At 40.2% G+C, this 17,554-nt stretch overlaps 2 protein-coding genes across 2 annotated transcripts in view; one reads left to right on the top strand and one right to left on the bottom strand.

Annotated features, from left to right (window-relative positions):
- Window positions 1-17,554, top strand: part of veph1 (ventricular zone expressed PH domain-containing 1) — a 75,240-nt gene that overhangs the window by 15,520 nt on the left and 42,166 nt on the right. The window lies entirely within an intron of this gene.
- Window positions 2,124-11,233, bottom strand: ptx3a (pentraxin 3, long a). The gene is made up of 4 exons (XM_056374849.1): window positions 10,821-11,233; window positions 7,695-7,854; window positions 6,653-7,104; window positions 2,124-4,276 (listed from the first exon to the last, which is right to left on the bottom strand). Exons 1-4 carry the CDS (start codon window positions 10,957-10,959, stop codon window positions 3,621-3,623), a joined length of 1,407 nt encoding a protein of 468 aa, XP_056230824.1. The 5' UTR covers window positions 10,960-11,233; the 3' UTR covers window positions 2,124-3,620.

Genomic DNA, 17,554 nt, shown 5'->3' with positions numbered 1-17,554 from the left:
GGTGGACCTTATTAAAGCTGAACTATGTCACACACACAAACACACACATACTAAAAGCGGAGAGAGGATGAAAGTGAACCAGGCTCGCTGGAGGGCTTTATTATAGCGAGTTCAGATTTATATTTCCTTGGGCAGTTTTTAATGCAGCCTTGGCAGTTTCAAAGTTTTCCCCTCTCCTGCAGCTCACTGCTGAGACTCATGTGCTGTGCTCTGAACGTTTCAGCCTCATGTTGCCTTTTGAACAAGCCTGGACCCAGTACATCTCTCTACTCCCCACTGAAACCTCAACATAAACACAGCACAACATAAACACAGAGACTACAATCATGCCGAAACGTGCACACACAGACAGATGACCTGTCTTTTTCTCAGCAGGAAGTGAACTGATGTAATGGGGTTTGGGTGAAATTGATGACGGGGTTGTGATGGATTGGTTACATGAGCTAGCAGGATGGATGGACCGTGCATGTATGTGTTTATACTGCAAGTTTGTTACTGAAGCCTGATGTTGCCACGTGCTGGTTTTCACTGACTTTATACCTGCTCCTTTGTGTTCTAAGGAAGACAGCATGTTGGCACATGACTTGACAGTGTGTTTTATGAGGATGTGAGTGTGTTTACTAGTTACAGGAAGTTAGCAGCAGGATACAATGTGAAGGTTTTACAGCCAGCTACAGTAAGTCACAGCAGTACACACACACACATACACACATTCACGACATATGGTATTGCTTTGGCCCCATAGGGATTTAGAGCGGAGAGTTCCTTCCTTCTCAGTGTAAAACCTGATCTTAAGGTAACACTGAAGTTTGGAATGTGTCATCTGTCTAAGTCATATATCTTTTTTAGCTCCTCTGCTGCAAAACACATGTAGGTAGTGGTACTGTACTTCGGTCTGTATGGTTAAAAGACGGCAGGGTGAGGAGAGGGAGGGGAGTGGGGGGTGTAGCTGGATTGGGGTGAGTGTGAAAAGTGACGTTTCCATTTCATAACAGGTCACAGCTACAGAGACAGTTGGAGAATATGCAGTGGTTGTAGCTGCAGGAGAAACTTGTTGTTATTTCACTAATGGGCCTGTAGCAGGATGTGCCACTTTAAACTATAAGCATATGTGAGCGGCATGCTATTTCTTCGCAGTTGCAGATATAGTTGTTAGAGTATTTTAATCAACAAAAGATTATATGTAGTTTATGAAATTCATTGATTTTGCATGTTCTGTATATCATAATCACAGTGAGTCAAACTTAGCACGAGGAGTGCTAATATACTGGTATTAACTGTGATATTTACCAAATGAAATATTGATATTTTGTTAATAATACACATATTATAAAATCATGATGGCAGATGTTAGGCCTTGTGAATGTTTTTTTAATGAGCCTTTTCACTGTCCATTAAGTGTAACTGTTCTTTTTGTGTGTTTTTGTACAGTTGGTTACAGACTCTTTCTCTACCTCCTACACTCGTATTTGAATCTAATTAATTTGCCAAAAAAGAGACAAAACACATACAGAGTTAAAGAACAATTTGACTGATAGCATTATTATTATATTGTTATTCAAATTTTCTGCAGATATCGCGATTATGATTTATTTTGGCCATGATAATCATGTAGTGAAAATCTGATATCGTGACAGCCCTACTTCACACTACTGCTTTTTTCTGACCCCTCAAAATGTTGTTTTCCTCTTCACTGTGTTTTCAAATGTTGATCTGGTGCATTGCTTTGTGTTATTTAAAATACCTTGAGTTGCCTCTATATTCGAAAGGCTTTACACAGATATGCAAGCTTTGAATCAACAGACAGTTTTCTGTCAACTCAGCTTGTAACCGTTGTGAGCTGCATCAGAAAAATGATCAATTTGGTTGTCGTCCTTCATGAAGTTTGAACACAGTTGCAGATGTTTTTTCCAGTGTCCAATATGCTTTACTCTGCAGTGCATTTTACCAGCACTGATAAAATGTTATTTTTACAGCATAACTCTTTGCTCAACTAACACGGAGATGCCTTTAAACAAACTAACTCCACAATCATCCTGAGCACACTATTCCAAGTACTCAAGTCCTGCTTAAATACTAAGTTAGATAAGTTAGATAAGTTAAATACTCATAAGTAAATGACAAATAGTCCAACACAGTTTTAATTTTGAAATCAAAAAAGCACTGATTACTATAACTTGAAATGTTTATTCATAACTCACTCTCCATTCATCCAGTCATGTTATGCAAAATATATTTATGTACAAAATACATTCAGTTTCACCATTTCACAAGAAAAACAAAAGCACATTTACATTATAATACAAGACAACTTAGTTCATAAAAGATTAGATTGTGTAAACATTTTCCTCAGTTTCTGTTCATCAAACTCAAAAAAACAATCTCAGTCTCCAATGACACATGACAAAAATAACAGTTTTACTCTTATTACTTTATGCAGTATCAAAAAAGAAGACATATATTATCCTAAAATTAAATGAGAACTACAGACAACAAAAAAGAAAAAAAAAACCCTAACAAAGTAGAACTGGAATTATATAACTCATATAAATGTAAACACTTTGAGGAGTACAAGTTTGGAAATGTAAAGTCTTAAAAATGCGTTTAACACTTTCACAAATTCAAGAAAATTACGATATAATAATTTTGTTTGAAGCTATTTCTAGAGTCACTATATGGACAGGCTTGAAGTGAACGCAAGTACAGCAGTTTTCAGTCACACAATTATTACATAAGTTTAAATCACGCGTTATACTGCATGTGACATTACAACACAACACACCACATTAGTATGGTACCTCTGCTTTCAGATGTAATCGAGATAGATGATAGTCAGTCTTCAGCTTCTAATAACTGCACCTACAAGACTGCAAAGGTAGAAATGTAAATATTTGATTATATTAATGTTTCCCAGTAAAATGTAAAGGGAAAACAGGGTTTGCATTGATAATAGATTAACTGCACTTGCACAAATCTAGATAGAAAGAAAGGAAATCCATTATTACTCTAAAAAAACACATCACTCTACAACTACAAGATAATGTCTTGTAATTGTCTGTGACCTCTTATTTACCTCTCCTGCAAGGCTGTGTGGTGATTACTCTGTTTAGTGGCTCAGAACCCGTTCACTTTCACAATAGACTTTTTGTCTTTTTTGCAGACTAATTAAGTCTTTGGCAAATGCTGCATGCAGCACGTTTCCTAAGCTGAGTGTGTGTGTGTGTGTGTGTGTGTGTGCGTGTGTGTGTGTGCGCATGTGTGTGCGTGGGTGTGGCAATGAATGCAGCATGTGTGTGTTTTGGCCTCAGTTCAAAAGGTAATCTTACATAAATAAACTTCAGTCTCTCACCGCATTGGCTCTTCCTCTCATTTGAACACGTCCAGTAGAGTTCATTGCAGCATTAGCATTCATGTTAAGAGTGGTGAAGATGATGATGAATGAAACAGTCTTGATAAGAACATAATAATTCAAACATTAAACTATAGGGACAAAGATGATGATGATAAAAGCAGCAGTAAGTTGCTCTCTTCACTTTTAGCAGGAAAACTTATTACGATGTTGCTGATATTCACGATAATGATGATCATGATGACGCAGATGAAAATCACAAGGAAGTCTGTTAGTAGATGAACTGAGCACCTGCATGTGGCACCATCTCCGTCACGCCCCACGCCACCACGTTTCCTCTCTGCTCGCAGCCCTGGCCCTTCTGCAAAGCCAGCTGGGAAATCTCCTCCTCTGACAGCGCCCTGTCCCACATGTTCACTCCTGTCATCTTCCCAGCGAATGCAAGCTTGGGATCGAACCCTCCGTCAAACCCTGCCACGCCGCTCCCGCTGCTTGGAGACAGAGGGCAGCAGCCGTTTCTTTCCTGCCCCAGCTGTAGTGAGCCCCCGTCTGGTAAGATGTGCCCCTCAGCCACTCCAGGCGTGGAAGCCACTTTTTTTCCACCTGACCACAGGGTCGCCAGGCCCTGGTCAGAGGACCAAGCCCCACACAAATGGATCCACTCTCCCAATTTCACCACACCTCGTGCCTCCACCAGGTGAGCCTCTCCTCCGATGGTGAAGAACGCAGACGTTTGGCTGAGCAGCAGCTGGATCTCATATGGGTTGCGACGGTTTCCATAAGAGAGCAGCACTGTTTTGTTGGAGACAGATGTTGGCTTCACCCACATGCAGACAGTGAAGGAGGAGATGGAGAGAGGGACATCTGGTATGACAGAGGTGTAGATTCGACGGGAACGCATCGGGAAGAGGAGGGCCATCTCACAGCCTATGCAACAAGAGGACGCAATAGTGTTTAATGTCACTGAATAAAATCATCTTTTCATATGCAACTTCAACTCAAGTCGACTTTTTATGGATGTGCTAGACGTCTTAACAACATACAGCTTGAAGTAACTTGTTATTGATGCATACTTACCTTTTTAGTGTTTGAGGAAAACAAAGCTAAACATGTCTCTTATGTGTTGAGGTCTTGAGGAGGAAAAACTTGTGCCAAACAACAGTACACACTAGTAAGTAACCAAGAAATTCTGTTCAGGGATATGGCTCACATTCAGGGCTAATAGTACTTTACAGATATCAATAAATTGCTTGCATGTCCTTGCATGCAGATGTCAAATCAACTTTTATGTAACTGAAATCTTTATCAGCTTTACTGTAATGGCAGATAAAATTGGGTGTCATCAGCATAGTCGAGAAAATAATTATTTTTATTTTTAATAATGATATGGCCAAGTGGGAGCATGTAAAAAGAGAAAACAATTGGGCCTGAAGTTGAACTTTGTGGGACTCCAAATAAAATGAAGTTTGAAGATGAGACTCAGTTTCCAATGCAGATGATGTAATTTACAGCTAGCTCAAGTTATCAGTTTAACTTCTTGCAGTTACTGGATTCCACAGGCTGCACAAAGTGGATTTGATTTGGAAATGTGATCGACTCATACTCGTTAACCTACAGTATATGGCAGTATATGGCTGTGGTTGAATGAAAGACAAAGTTCAGCTCACGGTCAGGTGATGATATCATGAATGATGGTGAGTTTTTTTTCCTGCCCCACCAACACAAACACACTTCCCTCCCTGGGTCATCTGGTTCAGTCGTTTGTTCTGCTTCATTTCATTATTTTCCATGTTCCTCTCTCTTTTTACTCATTCAAACATAACCACTCTCCCTTTCAAAGTCACTCTGCATTTTGAAACCTACTTTTGTTGGTTAATTTCTTGGTACATAAAACACACATTTTTACCCCATTGCATAATTTTATATAGATGCATTTTGTGCAGACGAGTTCTGTTGGAGGTTTAGTAGACCTCCCAACTTGTATCCTTAATTTACATTCTTCTTCACCCTCTTTTTAGTTTTCTCTTCATAATTTTTATTCTCCATTCGTTTCACTCTCCTTCTTTTCTCTGCTGTGGTCTCCATCTGCCCCCTCACCCTCCTTTAACTCCCTCTCTTTCTCTCTCTCTGTCCAGTTAGCAGACACACTGCCTACCCACTAAAACGGGAGAGCCCAAATATTGATGTTACATTTGTCTCAGGTTTCTGCCACTCAGAAAATAATGGTGAAAGAAGACATTTTGAATGCGTGTGTGTGTGTGTGTGTGTGTGTGTGTGTGTGTGTGTGTGTGTGTGTGTGTGTGTGTGTGTGTGTGTGTGTGTGTGTGTGTGTGTGTGTGTGTGTCCATGATGGTTTCCATCTGGTTCTGCTTTCCCAGGGTGCTTTGGTGTGGTTTTATGTGGCCACAGGCTAATGATTACAATTCCCACTGCCCTGTATGTAGGCCAGACCTACATTTCTGGACTGTAAATGTGTGTATTCACATGTGTGCATTTGTGTAAGTGTGTGTGCATGCATGAGATGAGTAACATGTTGAGTAAAACTTGTGATTCAAGGGAATGAAGTTGTCTGACAGACATCCTACCTTTTGTAGGACTAAACTTGCTCCAAGTTTTCTTACTCACACTTAGTCACTTAATCTCTAAAGTTACATGGTTATTAGTCAGTGTTTATTTCAGGGATGAAGAGTAAACCAAAGCTCTGCTAAATGAAACCACTGTGTCCAGTAGGAGTTCTTTCCAAATGCAGTGTTTGTGTATTATCCCTATCTTTTCATGCTGCTATTGGCTTCGACTATTATCATTAAAACACTAAAAATACCTCTAAATATCTGTCAATGAAAATGGCTTGTCTTCTTGAGTTTTTTTGAGTGTATAATAAATGTTAAATAAACAGAAATAAGAGGCAATAAGTGAGCATTATACAGCTGACCCCATACCTATCTTATTCTTCTTGTTTGACTTGACCGTATTGACAGAGACTACTATTAGTGAGTGAAGTTAAAAGGATAGGTTGCTACTTGAGGCTGGACAACACGCCTGGAGACAGACAGAGGAAGTGGAAAAGGTATTTAGGACAAACACAAGCTGCATGATTAGTTTTTCTGAAGCAAGGCCCAACAGAGGGGGGTTTCATTCTTTTACTTCAAGTGTGACCTGAATGTGTCAACGCAGAAAAGAAAAACTGAAGGTGGAAGGTTGTATGGGTGGCACTGTTTGAGAAAGGTGAAGAGAAAGACAAAGAAACAGAAAGCAACAGGTAAAGACGGACACAGATTACTAAGAGCAAGATGGATATCTTACCTGCGGGTAGGTATCTTTGCCTCGATGACCTTAGCACCTCCTCCAGCTCCGCCCTCGTCTGTTGCAGTGCAGCCAGCACCCTGTCTAGAGCCACGTCTCGTGATGTGACCTCCTGCTCCCGGCGTCCAGCCCTTCCACCCTCTGGAAGCTGGAATCCTGTCTTTGTATTCATCCCCGTCGCAGCTCCTGGACTGCTGAAGCAGTTGGTCTCGAGCTTGGTGAGTCGGGAAGCTTGCGTTCGTGCTGCAGAGAGGAGCTGATGTAGCATCACCTCCATGTTGTTGGAATTGCCGACTGAATTACCAGAAGCAGCAGAAGCAGAAGCCGAAGCCTGATCTCCAAGTCTGAGGCGCTCCAGGGTTTCTCTGAGGCGGCCCTCTAGTTGCAAGGCCATCCTTCTTCCTGCTGTCTCCACTGCAACCCCACAGGAGCCACCATACTGGGCTACAAACCTGACCAATATAAAAGATGTTCACCAAAGAGATTTCATCCTCTGCAACCAAGGATCATTTTGCACCACAATTTGACCTGAAATCAATATTTGCTCTTGAGTAAAACAGAAATTATGTTGCATTATCCATTAGATGCCCGAATCAACAATTTTGATAATTGATTAATTGTTCAAATAATAACTGTTCTTCATCTTCTATGATGGTAAAATGAATATATTTGGGTTTCAGCTCTTGTTGGATAAAACACAATGTTTGAAGATACCACCATGGACTGTAGGAACATGTGATATGTGTGTAAACATATGACATTTGCGCTGTTTTTGAACATTTTATAGTCCAAACGAGTAATTGATGAATAAAATAAATGGTCAATTATTTCATAATGAAAATAATTGTAAGTAGCACTCCTAGCATCTCAGCGGATAAATTTGCACTTCAAGGTTGTAAACTGTCCAGTCTTGACCTCTCAATATCAAGGTGCTCAGCCCTTTGAAATTTTTTAGCTTAATTGGTGAAACTAACACAAAACCTAATTTCATTTCATTTGAAACGGGAGTTACTCTGACCTCTCATTCCTTTGTCCAACCAACCTGAGCATTTCCCCGCGCAGTGACCCCATCTCCACCTTGACGATATCATCGGCGTACTGAAGCAGCATGTTCTCCCTCATCTGACTGTTCTCCAGCATAGAGAAGATTTTGTCCCACTTGGTCAGGTCTGGAGAATTGCAGGGCGCAGAGCTCGGTGTGGCTGGAGAGCGGGATGATGGAAAGAGGGAGAGAAAGAGATGAAGTTAGGAGACTTAACAGAAGATGAAATCATCAGTTATACAACATGTAGGTAGTGGTGGATTTCCTTTTGGTTAAAACAGGGTTTTTTTTTCAACCCCTTAGGGTTTCAAAGTACTACATTGGCCTTCAGGAGAGCGGTGGAAAAGTGAATCTATCCGGCAGAGGTTGATATTGCTCAGTGTGCTTATTTACCACATGGTAGGACAGGTGTGGATTCAGAGGGAGGAAGCAGGAAATACCTTAAACTTTTATCAGATGTGCTGATTTGAACATACTGTGATTCAAGGCAATAATAGTAAGGAGAAAGAAGAAAAAGGAAAATATGTTGGGAGACCTGACTGCCGCGAATGCCCTGGCAGAGACAGTAGAAGCAGACGGTTGAATAACAGGTAAAAAGAAGGATACAGTTGGGGACAAAAGATGAAGTGAAGTTGTTGGGACAATCGTGACGTGGGAAAGAAATAGAACAATTGGCTACTAAACCAAAAGCTCTGGCTGCTGTTTTTCTGGGGTGATCATCTGAATTTCTGGAGAGGGGGGATGAAACGAAACCAGGGGGTAAAACAATCCAGGAACGAGAATATGTGTCAGACACACTGTTCCGATTAACGTTTGAGCCTGTTTATACCTGCAAACGTGTTCTGGAGGGGCTTTATCACAGGGCTGGACTTGGATTTGTTTTGGTTGCCTGTCCCCAAGGTTCAAAGTAAATTAGACAGAAGGTTCATGCACTCTGCTCCCTTACCAAACTAAAAGCTCAGGTCTGACACTGGTTCATGAATGATTTTGACGGATGTGGGAGCAAGTAGAGTGTACAAATACCTTTTAGAGTAAGATTTCATTAGTGTGGATCATTGACCCTTTATGGTACTTGACCTACTGCATCTAAGGATTTGTAAAGTAAATTCTACTTCTACACTTACATCTTATTTTGACTGGTTTAGTATTTGTTTTTAAGAGAGACGACAGCCTGTTTGGTTTTGTTTGTTAGAATTAAATCTACTGTTTATTCATGAATGAATGAATGAGTATGGTAGGATTAGTTGAATAATGGATTAGTCAATTTAAAAAGAAAAAGATTCTGAAACTATTTTGATAATCAGTTGATAATTTAAGTTAAGCCTTTCCAATATGAGGATTGCTTTGATTTATTTTATTGTAAACTGAATATTTTTTGGATATTTTTGGACTGTTGCTTGAACAAAACATTTGATAATATCAGCCTGGGCTTTGGGAAATATTGATTGGAACTGTTAGCCATTTTCTTCCATTTCATAGACATAACATAATGTCTGATAAGTAAAGAATATAATTGCCAGATTAATGCTACAGAAAATAATCACGAGTTAACCCTTGAATTAATATTATTTTTTGTTACTTTACAAAAGGGTGAGTAGCAACTGCAGGAATGAACTTTTAAGTACACACATACTGTATTTGTGCGTGTACAAGAAGATGGAAAAGTACTTAACAGTGTAGACGTACAACCTGTCCCCTCGTTTGCCCAGCAGTCTAGGCGTGTTGGGAAAATGAATAATATATGGGTTTACTTATCTGCTACATGTCATTCTTCTTAAACTGAACTGTGTCATGACCTCATATTGTCCTCATCAATTTAAATTCCACTCAGAGATTCAGAGATTTGAGCAGGTCACAGGCAATGATCTGTGGCTTCCTCCAGGCTTTGACCTCTCTGTCTTCCTCACAAACCTGCACACGCACTGTACTTAACTCACATGATTCGCTTTAGTCCAGCAAGCACGTTATGAATTTTTATGTTTCATTGTCCTTCTTGCCCCACCTTGTGTTGCTATGGCAGGCAGAAACAATCTTTGTTTTCCTATGGTGCTGTAATTCATGTGCGTATATTTTACTATTCTCAGTCATTTGTCTGAGCCACTCTAATTTCTGCCTTCAATCACATTTAATCACATCACACACTGCGCTCAGAGCAAAGTTTCCTGCCTGGTAACTACTGGTGCTGCAGTTATACCCCCTGCCAGGTTTAAAACAACAAACAAATGCAGGCTATAAGGGGCCAGTTTCACTTATGGTTTCTCTTTATGTACACACTCACACACACACACACACACACACACACACACACTTGAACACATTCCTCTGTCACACACACACACACACACACACATTCACACCCCTCACCTATACAGTCCAAGCATGCGCTCAGAGAAACAGAGATGCTTTCCAAAACAGCGAGAAGAGAAGAATTTCATGAAGGATGCCGAGTTTTTCAGTGATTGGTGACCAGTCATTCATGCTGTAATATGTGTTGGCGCGCTGCTTCTCTGGCTCAGCATATTCTTTGATGCTGCTCATCTCAAACACAAACTCTGTCTCTGCCAACAGACTTTATACTCTACTGTGGTCCTTGTTTTCTATTCTCTCTCTAAACTGACCAGCCAGGTACTAGCCTTGGATTTCTCACAGAATAACACTGACATGATCAGCATTATCATACATATCAATCACGCAACAGATAAACTGATTTATTCAAAGAGACCAACCCAACCCACTAACCCTCCAACAGTGACAGCTTTATTATAACTGGATGTCAACTGTAATGGATTTACATGTCATTTTACGGTGATATTACCATCCAATCACAGTGGAAAAACACTCAATTTTTCAGTTTCTGCCCATTTTTGTTGCCTGAAGAGTTGTGCATCTGTTTCAGATTGAGGACTGAGTTAAATGCATTTCCACCGTAATGACTCTCATCTATAAGGACAATGAATCTAATGTCCTGATCTCACCTCTCACACAAAATCATGCATAAATCCCACAAGAAATTGATTTCACACTCAGAATTTAATTAAACTAGAATCAAGGCCATCTGAGGATCACACACACACACACACACACACACACACACACACACACACACACACACAGTTTTATACTCACGTTCTGGTGTTTCTCGCTCTGTGATTTCATTGTAGTAGGTGTCAGCGTAGTTGACCTCGATATCATCCTCGTATGCGAGAAGCAGACACACACACACCGACAGCACACACGCTGCCTGGGGGAGCCTCCACCAAAACATGCTGCTGCTGCTGGCTGAATGTGTGTGTGTGTGTCTGTGTGTGTGTGTGTGTGAAAGTGAGAGAGAGAGAGAACTGTGGTGAGTTTTAGGTATGCTCCTCTAACTACCTGCTTTCTCTGTCTGTGTGTGTGTGTGTGTGTTGTGAGAGGAGGTTGCAGTCAGGTTGTGAGTCAGGCTGTGTGTGTTTTGTTTGTCTCCGCTGCTTCTTCCCTGTCTGTCTCACTGTCTACAGCGCTGCAGGTCCACCACTCTCTATTTCAACCCTCACTCTCTCATACAGTATTTGTCCCTCCTCCCTAATGACTCCCCACCCCCCAACTCCTACCCCCCACCCCTCTCTCTCTCTGTCTTTCTCATTTTTTCTCGTTAAATGCTGAGCAATCCCTTGGCAGGAAGCCCGGCAGTGTGGAGTGCTCCAACCAGAGAGAGAGAGACACACACACACACACACACACACACACACGTGTTTGTATTACTATAAAGTACTTATGAAAACTTTCCACTGATTTCACTGTGTTTATCCATAATTTCTTAATCTGCAGAATTTTACCGTCAGCTCTGCATACTTATTCTAAACAAATCCACTTTATCACCGTTTCAGTTTTGTTTTGTTTCTGTTGTGTTGTCCATCATTTCAATGAGTCATGATAACTCATCTGCGAACATGGCAACATTGCTACAGCAAAGTCTGACAGGGCAAGACACATGAGCAGTCAGATGATCAGACATGTTGTTGACATAATATCAAAACCAAAACTTTATCTGAGGTAAACCCAGAAGTGAGTGAACTCAGCGAGGGAAATTTTCAACAAATTTTGTTATTATGAAATCATTTTCTCTCATGTTAATTTTGATGTTCCACCAGTAAATATAAATTCCATAACCTGTGACCCACACATGTGTATGTGAGAGAGCAGCTGGAAAATCCAAGCTCTTAGCAAAACTTAACTTACTCCACTTTGTCTTTGATCCTTGTTAAGTTTAACCTTCAAACTCTGTAACAATAAAAACCAGTTATTACACAAAATGATAGACTCAAACACACGGGGGAATGTCTTTGGAGGAAATGAAGAAATGTGAAAAATTTCTCTAAACTTCCATCCTTGTGAAAACGCTCCTCCCAAGTTCAGAAATGTAAAGGCACCGCTCCATCTCCATCCTGTGAGCGAGGCGGTGAGTAATGCGTCGTTGGAGGTGGCCTGTATGTCGTAATCGGATACAACTGCAGCTCCTGCGACTCATGGAGTGAGAGAGAGGGAGGGAGAGGGGGTGGGGGGTGCTGGTAATGCAAGGGGAGGACGTCGAGGACGAAAACTTTCCTGGTTTTTGCCCCATGCAGCGTGTGTGTGTGTGTGTGTGTGTGCGTGCGTGTGAGTGCGTGTGTGTGCGTGCGTGCGTGTGTGTTGAGGGAAGTTTGAATGGAACCCAGACGTCAGTTTCTAAATGGGTTTATTGTTCTCCTGCTTTGCTCTTTTTATTTATTTATTTGTCTGCCTCACAGTGTGTATGTGTGTGTGTGTGTTATGCTGTAAGTGTGAGCTGCCTATATTTTGTGTATGCTTGTGTGTATACTTTCAGGGCAATGGAAATAAGGACCCCTTCATGGGATTTTAGGATTTGCCCCCTCTCCTGCTCCCATCCCCGCTCCCCCACCCTGCATCTTTCTGTCTGCCTTTGTCTCTCTTTCATTGTGTCTGTTTTCTCTCTCTCAAATACCTACTGAAACACACACTTGTCCACTTGTTAACTGGGAGGAACAACCTTTTCATTCAGAAAGCCACAAAGAAAGAGAGAAGGAGTTGTGTGAGAAAAAAAGTCACAAAAGCTGCTTCAGCGAGATCTTTATCACCACTTGGTGGAACACAATATTGCTTTATTCTCTTGTGAGTTCACTAAAGCTTTTACATTGTGTTGAAGTTGCCACTTTCTTTTGCATGATTTCATCATCCTATGCACCTGTGTACTATAGGTCTGCACTGGATATTTGCTGCTGTCTGGTACAGAAGGTCCTTCAGTTCTAATACATTAGAAGTGCTGTGTTTTATGTTCAGTCCAGCTGCTGCAGTGATTTGATTCATGCAAGAGTCAGCATGAGCATCCACTGCTAACAGTCACTCACCAGGCAAGGGAAAAAGCACCTCCACCAAGAACTAAATTATTATAATGTTATTATTTAAAGAGAAAGACGTTCAAGGAACTGACGGTTTGATTGACAAGTGATTGATTGGTGGAAGTCCTCAGCACCTCAGCAATGACATGACAGCAGCTAAAGTCTTGTTTTTTGCTGATTTGTGATTTACAAAAACCTGAATACAATGTAGAAAACAACAGTGGTATCAGATACCACACGAAAACAGGAAAAAATAAAGAACATGTAGTTGAACAACAACAACCAAGGACATTAAAAGCAACAACATAAAAGGTACAGCACTGGAAAAAATTGTAGTTATGTATTAAAAAGAAGAAAGACAAAATATAGGAAGACTAACCCTAACCCTGCAACTAAATATACAGTATTAAATGTGAAAATCATTAATAGAGTAAGAGGTAGATAAATATTGTACTTTTAAAGACAGAAATTGATAAAGACTCAACAAACGAACACAAGTGGATTTATGCACAATATGTGTGTGCATGTGTGTGTGGTGTAACTGTTTCCATGTTTTGACTCATGGCTGCCACCTGAGATATGGGAAATAAGCCAGCTGGAGCCACATCATACATGTTCCCCTGAAATCACATGCACACACACTGAAGAAATCACTTCAATATGTGTGCATGTACGATATGTACGTTCACATCTATGTCTTCTTTTGTTTATCATTTCTTGGATAAATGAGACTCATTCTGAAGAAATTTATAAGTTTCCAGGAAAGTGTGTTTTATTTGGACTTTAGTCTTTTTTTTTTTAAACATTGCAGATTTAGGATCAAATGTTTAGTTACCTTGCAGGACTCCAAACCTTCATATATCAATGATTCATCAGAGAAATAGTTTGGCTCCATGCTTGAAAGAAGTTAAGTTTGTACTTTGCTGTTTAAGTATGACTTACTGAAATGACTTCACATCGAGGGATGCACATGAGCACGCAGACAATTTGGCCATGCTCCCAGTTGCACCTGATTTCTGCTGACTCAGCAGTTAGTGAAAGAAGGGCTGGGTAATGCGTCTGTTTGGGCCTCATCATAGTCATACAGTGTCTTGTTTTCTCTGACAACCATATAGGATGAAGAGGAAGTTCAAGTCAGAATGGACGTGTTGTGTTTCACACTCATACAGGGAGAGTTTGGAGGGTGAAGTTATGTAGGTGAAAGGGGAAGATGGTCATTGAGTTTAAACTTTGCAGGAGAGACTGTCTGTATGTGTGTAGATCTATGAATTGGTGAACATCTGGCTGGCTGTTACGGTGTATACTTTATGATTTAGATATAAAATATTTTTATGCATGACACATTTTGAGTCATGTGATGCCTTTCTTTGCGCTCTGGTAACTGGATCCCATCCAAAGCTGGGCAGTCATGTTACATATAGGCCGGAATTCTTTATATTATTTCTAATGTGTTGAGGGGGGGTGGGGGGTGGGGTGGTAGTGGATTAGCTCATGCAACAAAAATCCACAGAAGCCCAAAGATATGGGCTTTCTGGGGAAGGTTTGTCTCCTTTGTCTTACATTTAGATTTGACAGTTTCTCCTCGCCCTCCCCCACCTGAGGTTCCTCAAACTACTTGATATATGACTTGTGGGAAATAAACGCATGAAATGAGTGTTTGAAGCTACAGAAAACACGTTTAAGTCGTAAAAGCTCCCCAGAAACATCCCTCCGGATATCATTTGTGCTGATCTCTGCAGTTTTGTCCTGTACAATAACCTCCCTTGTGCAGGAGTTCAAGGTTTAGGAGTTTCTTTTGGCAGGTTATGTACCTTGTTGGATTTGAAAGGAATGTTCCTGCATCCAAAAATGTATTTGATTAACTGAGAAAATGATTGGTAGATTGATAGTGATTGATCATCTAGAACAACTAATTGCTCCATAGCAACTATACGCTTTAACACTTGTAACCTATTAGCAAAGCCAACTAAATAAATGTGTTTGGGTATTTTTTGTTTGGTTGGATTAATTCAGATGTCAGAGAGGTTACTTTGACTTTGCTGCACTGGTCCCACTGCTGTTAGTGATACCTTTTACTTTATGGTAGCTATATGTACAGCAAAGAGACTGAAAATCATTCTCCCATGACTCAGACTGTTTCAGTGTCCTCTTAGGGCCTTTATGGAAGTATTCCGTGCAGGCATTTTAATATAGAAGGGGCAAAAAAAGAACATTACTTTAAGATTAAGATGTCTGAATTAGTTCATTATTGACCCACCTTTGGATTATAATGTGACATTTGGAAAAACTGCACACTAACAGAAAGCCATCATGTCCTCATGTTCACAATAGCTTGACAGATCAGTCAGCAGATTTCTTTTTTTTTTTTTTTTCCTCTTGGAAAATGTCCGAGGAGCCTTTCAAAAATGTCGCCTTTGTGTGCTGAAGAACCAAAGGTCATTACAGGATATTTTACTGAGATTTGTAAGTCATGCTGATGGGTTGGGTGTATGCAGGAATGAAGATATGAAGGTCAGATACTGTACACACACACACACGCACACACACACCTAAACACACAGACAGAGTGTGTGTGTGTGTGTGTGTGTGTGTGTGTGTGTGTGTGTGTGTGTGTGTGTGTGTGTGTGTGTGTGTGTGTGTGTGTGTTTGTGTGTGTGTGTGTGTGTGTGCGCGCGTGCGCCTGAGGGTACATTATACATGCTGCTCAAACAGGTAAACTCTATAAATCTTCCTCCTCAGTGTGTTTCTGTGCAGACTCCAGTCTCCTCCTGCCTTTTAACATTCCTCTGAAGAGACCGGTAAATACTACAGCCTAGGCTTTGTGGTCATAACCAGCTCTCTTTTTCTGTACATCAACTGTGTCTGTCGCTTTTATGGTGATTTGTAGAGATGAGGGTGTGTAAAGTATAATCTATGATTAAAGAGAAGAGGAGGAGACATAACAAGAACCGTTGACCATCTTTTAAAGGTTTTTGTGCGCACTTCTTCTTCCTTCTGCCTTTTGCACAGAACAGTACAGAACAGTCTGTCCTTTTTGCTGATCAGCTGCTCTTTTAGCAACCTGTGGTTAAGGTGATTTATAGCTGTGTGAAACCAGTTATTTAGGTGTCTGCTGTGAGATTTTATCAAATGAGAAAAGTGCATCACGTTCAGTTCAAAAAATTTTATTCCAACTATTTGTTGTTGGAAACATCTTGGACCCGATGTCACAGTCAATGCAAAGGCAAGTTTGCTGTTATATTTAACATATAAAACATTTCTGATACAGTATTAAGTTATTTAGCATGAATAAGTATGAGTGATAAAGTGAAAAATAAAACAGTTTGAAAAGAAAGAAGTTAATTGGTCTTAGGACAGCAGGATATTGTGGAGGAATAAAGGAGTTTGGAGTAATTTAGCAAGATCCACTTTTTGCTGATACATTTTGATAGAAGTTGACTAAAAACACTAATTTACTCTCTTACAGTCTGATAGTCCACTTCTGAGTCCTGCTGTAGCACATCTGGGCAGTCTCTCCAACATGAGTTAATCAAGTTTGTCTAATCTAATTGAACTTGATCGTCACATGGGGCCCAACCTGAAATCATTTCAATGTCTTCATGTTTTTGCTTGATCTATGCTTATTCACTTTCCTGCCAATTTAAAATAAAAAGGTTCCGTAAATTACTGAGCTTTACAGCTGCTGGTAGGTGAATTTTTTTGTACCTTCAGACAGACCCAGGCTAGCAATTTCCCCCTGTTTCCAATCTTTATGCTAAACTAAGCTATCTGGCTGCTGGTTTCATATTTATTGCACAGTGATGATCCATCTTCTTTTCCATCTTATGCTTTGCGAGACTTTCTGTCTTTCTGTCATCAATACAGATACAATAAGATATTATTGAAATAATGTACATTAACACCACATGTAATCTGTCCCATCTTTCAAACCCTGCAGCTTCTACGACATCAACTTTTATTCAATGCAACTTTTATAATTAGCTCGTTAAAGTTACAATATCGCTTGTTTTCTGCTGTTTGTCGGACACAAAAGCCATTGTTTCAAATCTTGAAAACAAGATTCGAAAACAAGAGTCTTTGTTTAGCAATGTGAATCATTTAAAGATGTTTCATACGTGAGTCAAAGGCTGTTGGGTAATGCAGTGGGTTTTCTCGGCTGGGTGCTGATTTACAAACGCCTTTATGTCCGGTTATGCGTCATCACCGACTTTCTTTTTTCCTGCATCAACATCACTGGAGGCATATTAACAACAAATTAAGAAAGTTTCATTTGATTGGGAATCTTGTGCATGTTTTCTAAGGAAATTGATAATTAAATAACATTCATGTTACAGTTACACCACAGACAGCTTAAAGGGAAATTCCAGTTTACAACCTGGGTCTTATCTTTGCTTGATAGCAATAAAATTATAGCCACCAAGTTAATTGTTGAGATCTGAGATTGTGGCACTAGATGTCTGATCGAACAGGAAACATTAACTGTCA

Source organism: Seriola aureovittata, chromosome 4, assembly GCF_021018895.1.
Source record: "Seriola aureovittata isolate HTS-2021-v1 ecotype China chromosome 4, ASM2101889v1, whole genome shotgun sequence".
NCBI lineage: Eukaryota > Metazoa > Chordata > Actinopteri > Carangiformes > Carangidae > Seriola > Seriola aureovittata.
Note: the sequence above shows the minus strand (reverse complement) of the source record. Positions and strands in the feature narration are given on the sequence as shown.

What these genes read in the sequence shown, in the direction of transcription:
- ptx3a (XM_056374849.1), bottom strand. Translation starts at nt 10,959, where the DNA reads ATGTTTTGGTGGAGGCTCCCCCAGGCAGCGTGTGTGCTGTCGGTGTGT. An exon ending in AGAGCGAGAAACACCAGAAC is followed by an intron (nt 7,855 to 10,820) that starts GTGAGTATAAAA and finishes CCCGCTCTCCAG; the next exon opens with CCACACCGAGCTCTGCGCCC. An exon ending in CTGCGCGGGGAAATGCTCAG is followed by an intron (nt 7,105 to 7,694) that starts GTTGGTTGGACA and finishes TATATTGGTCAG; the next exon opens with GTTTGTAGCCCAGTATGGTG.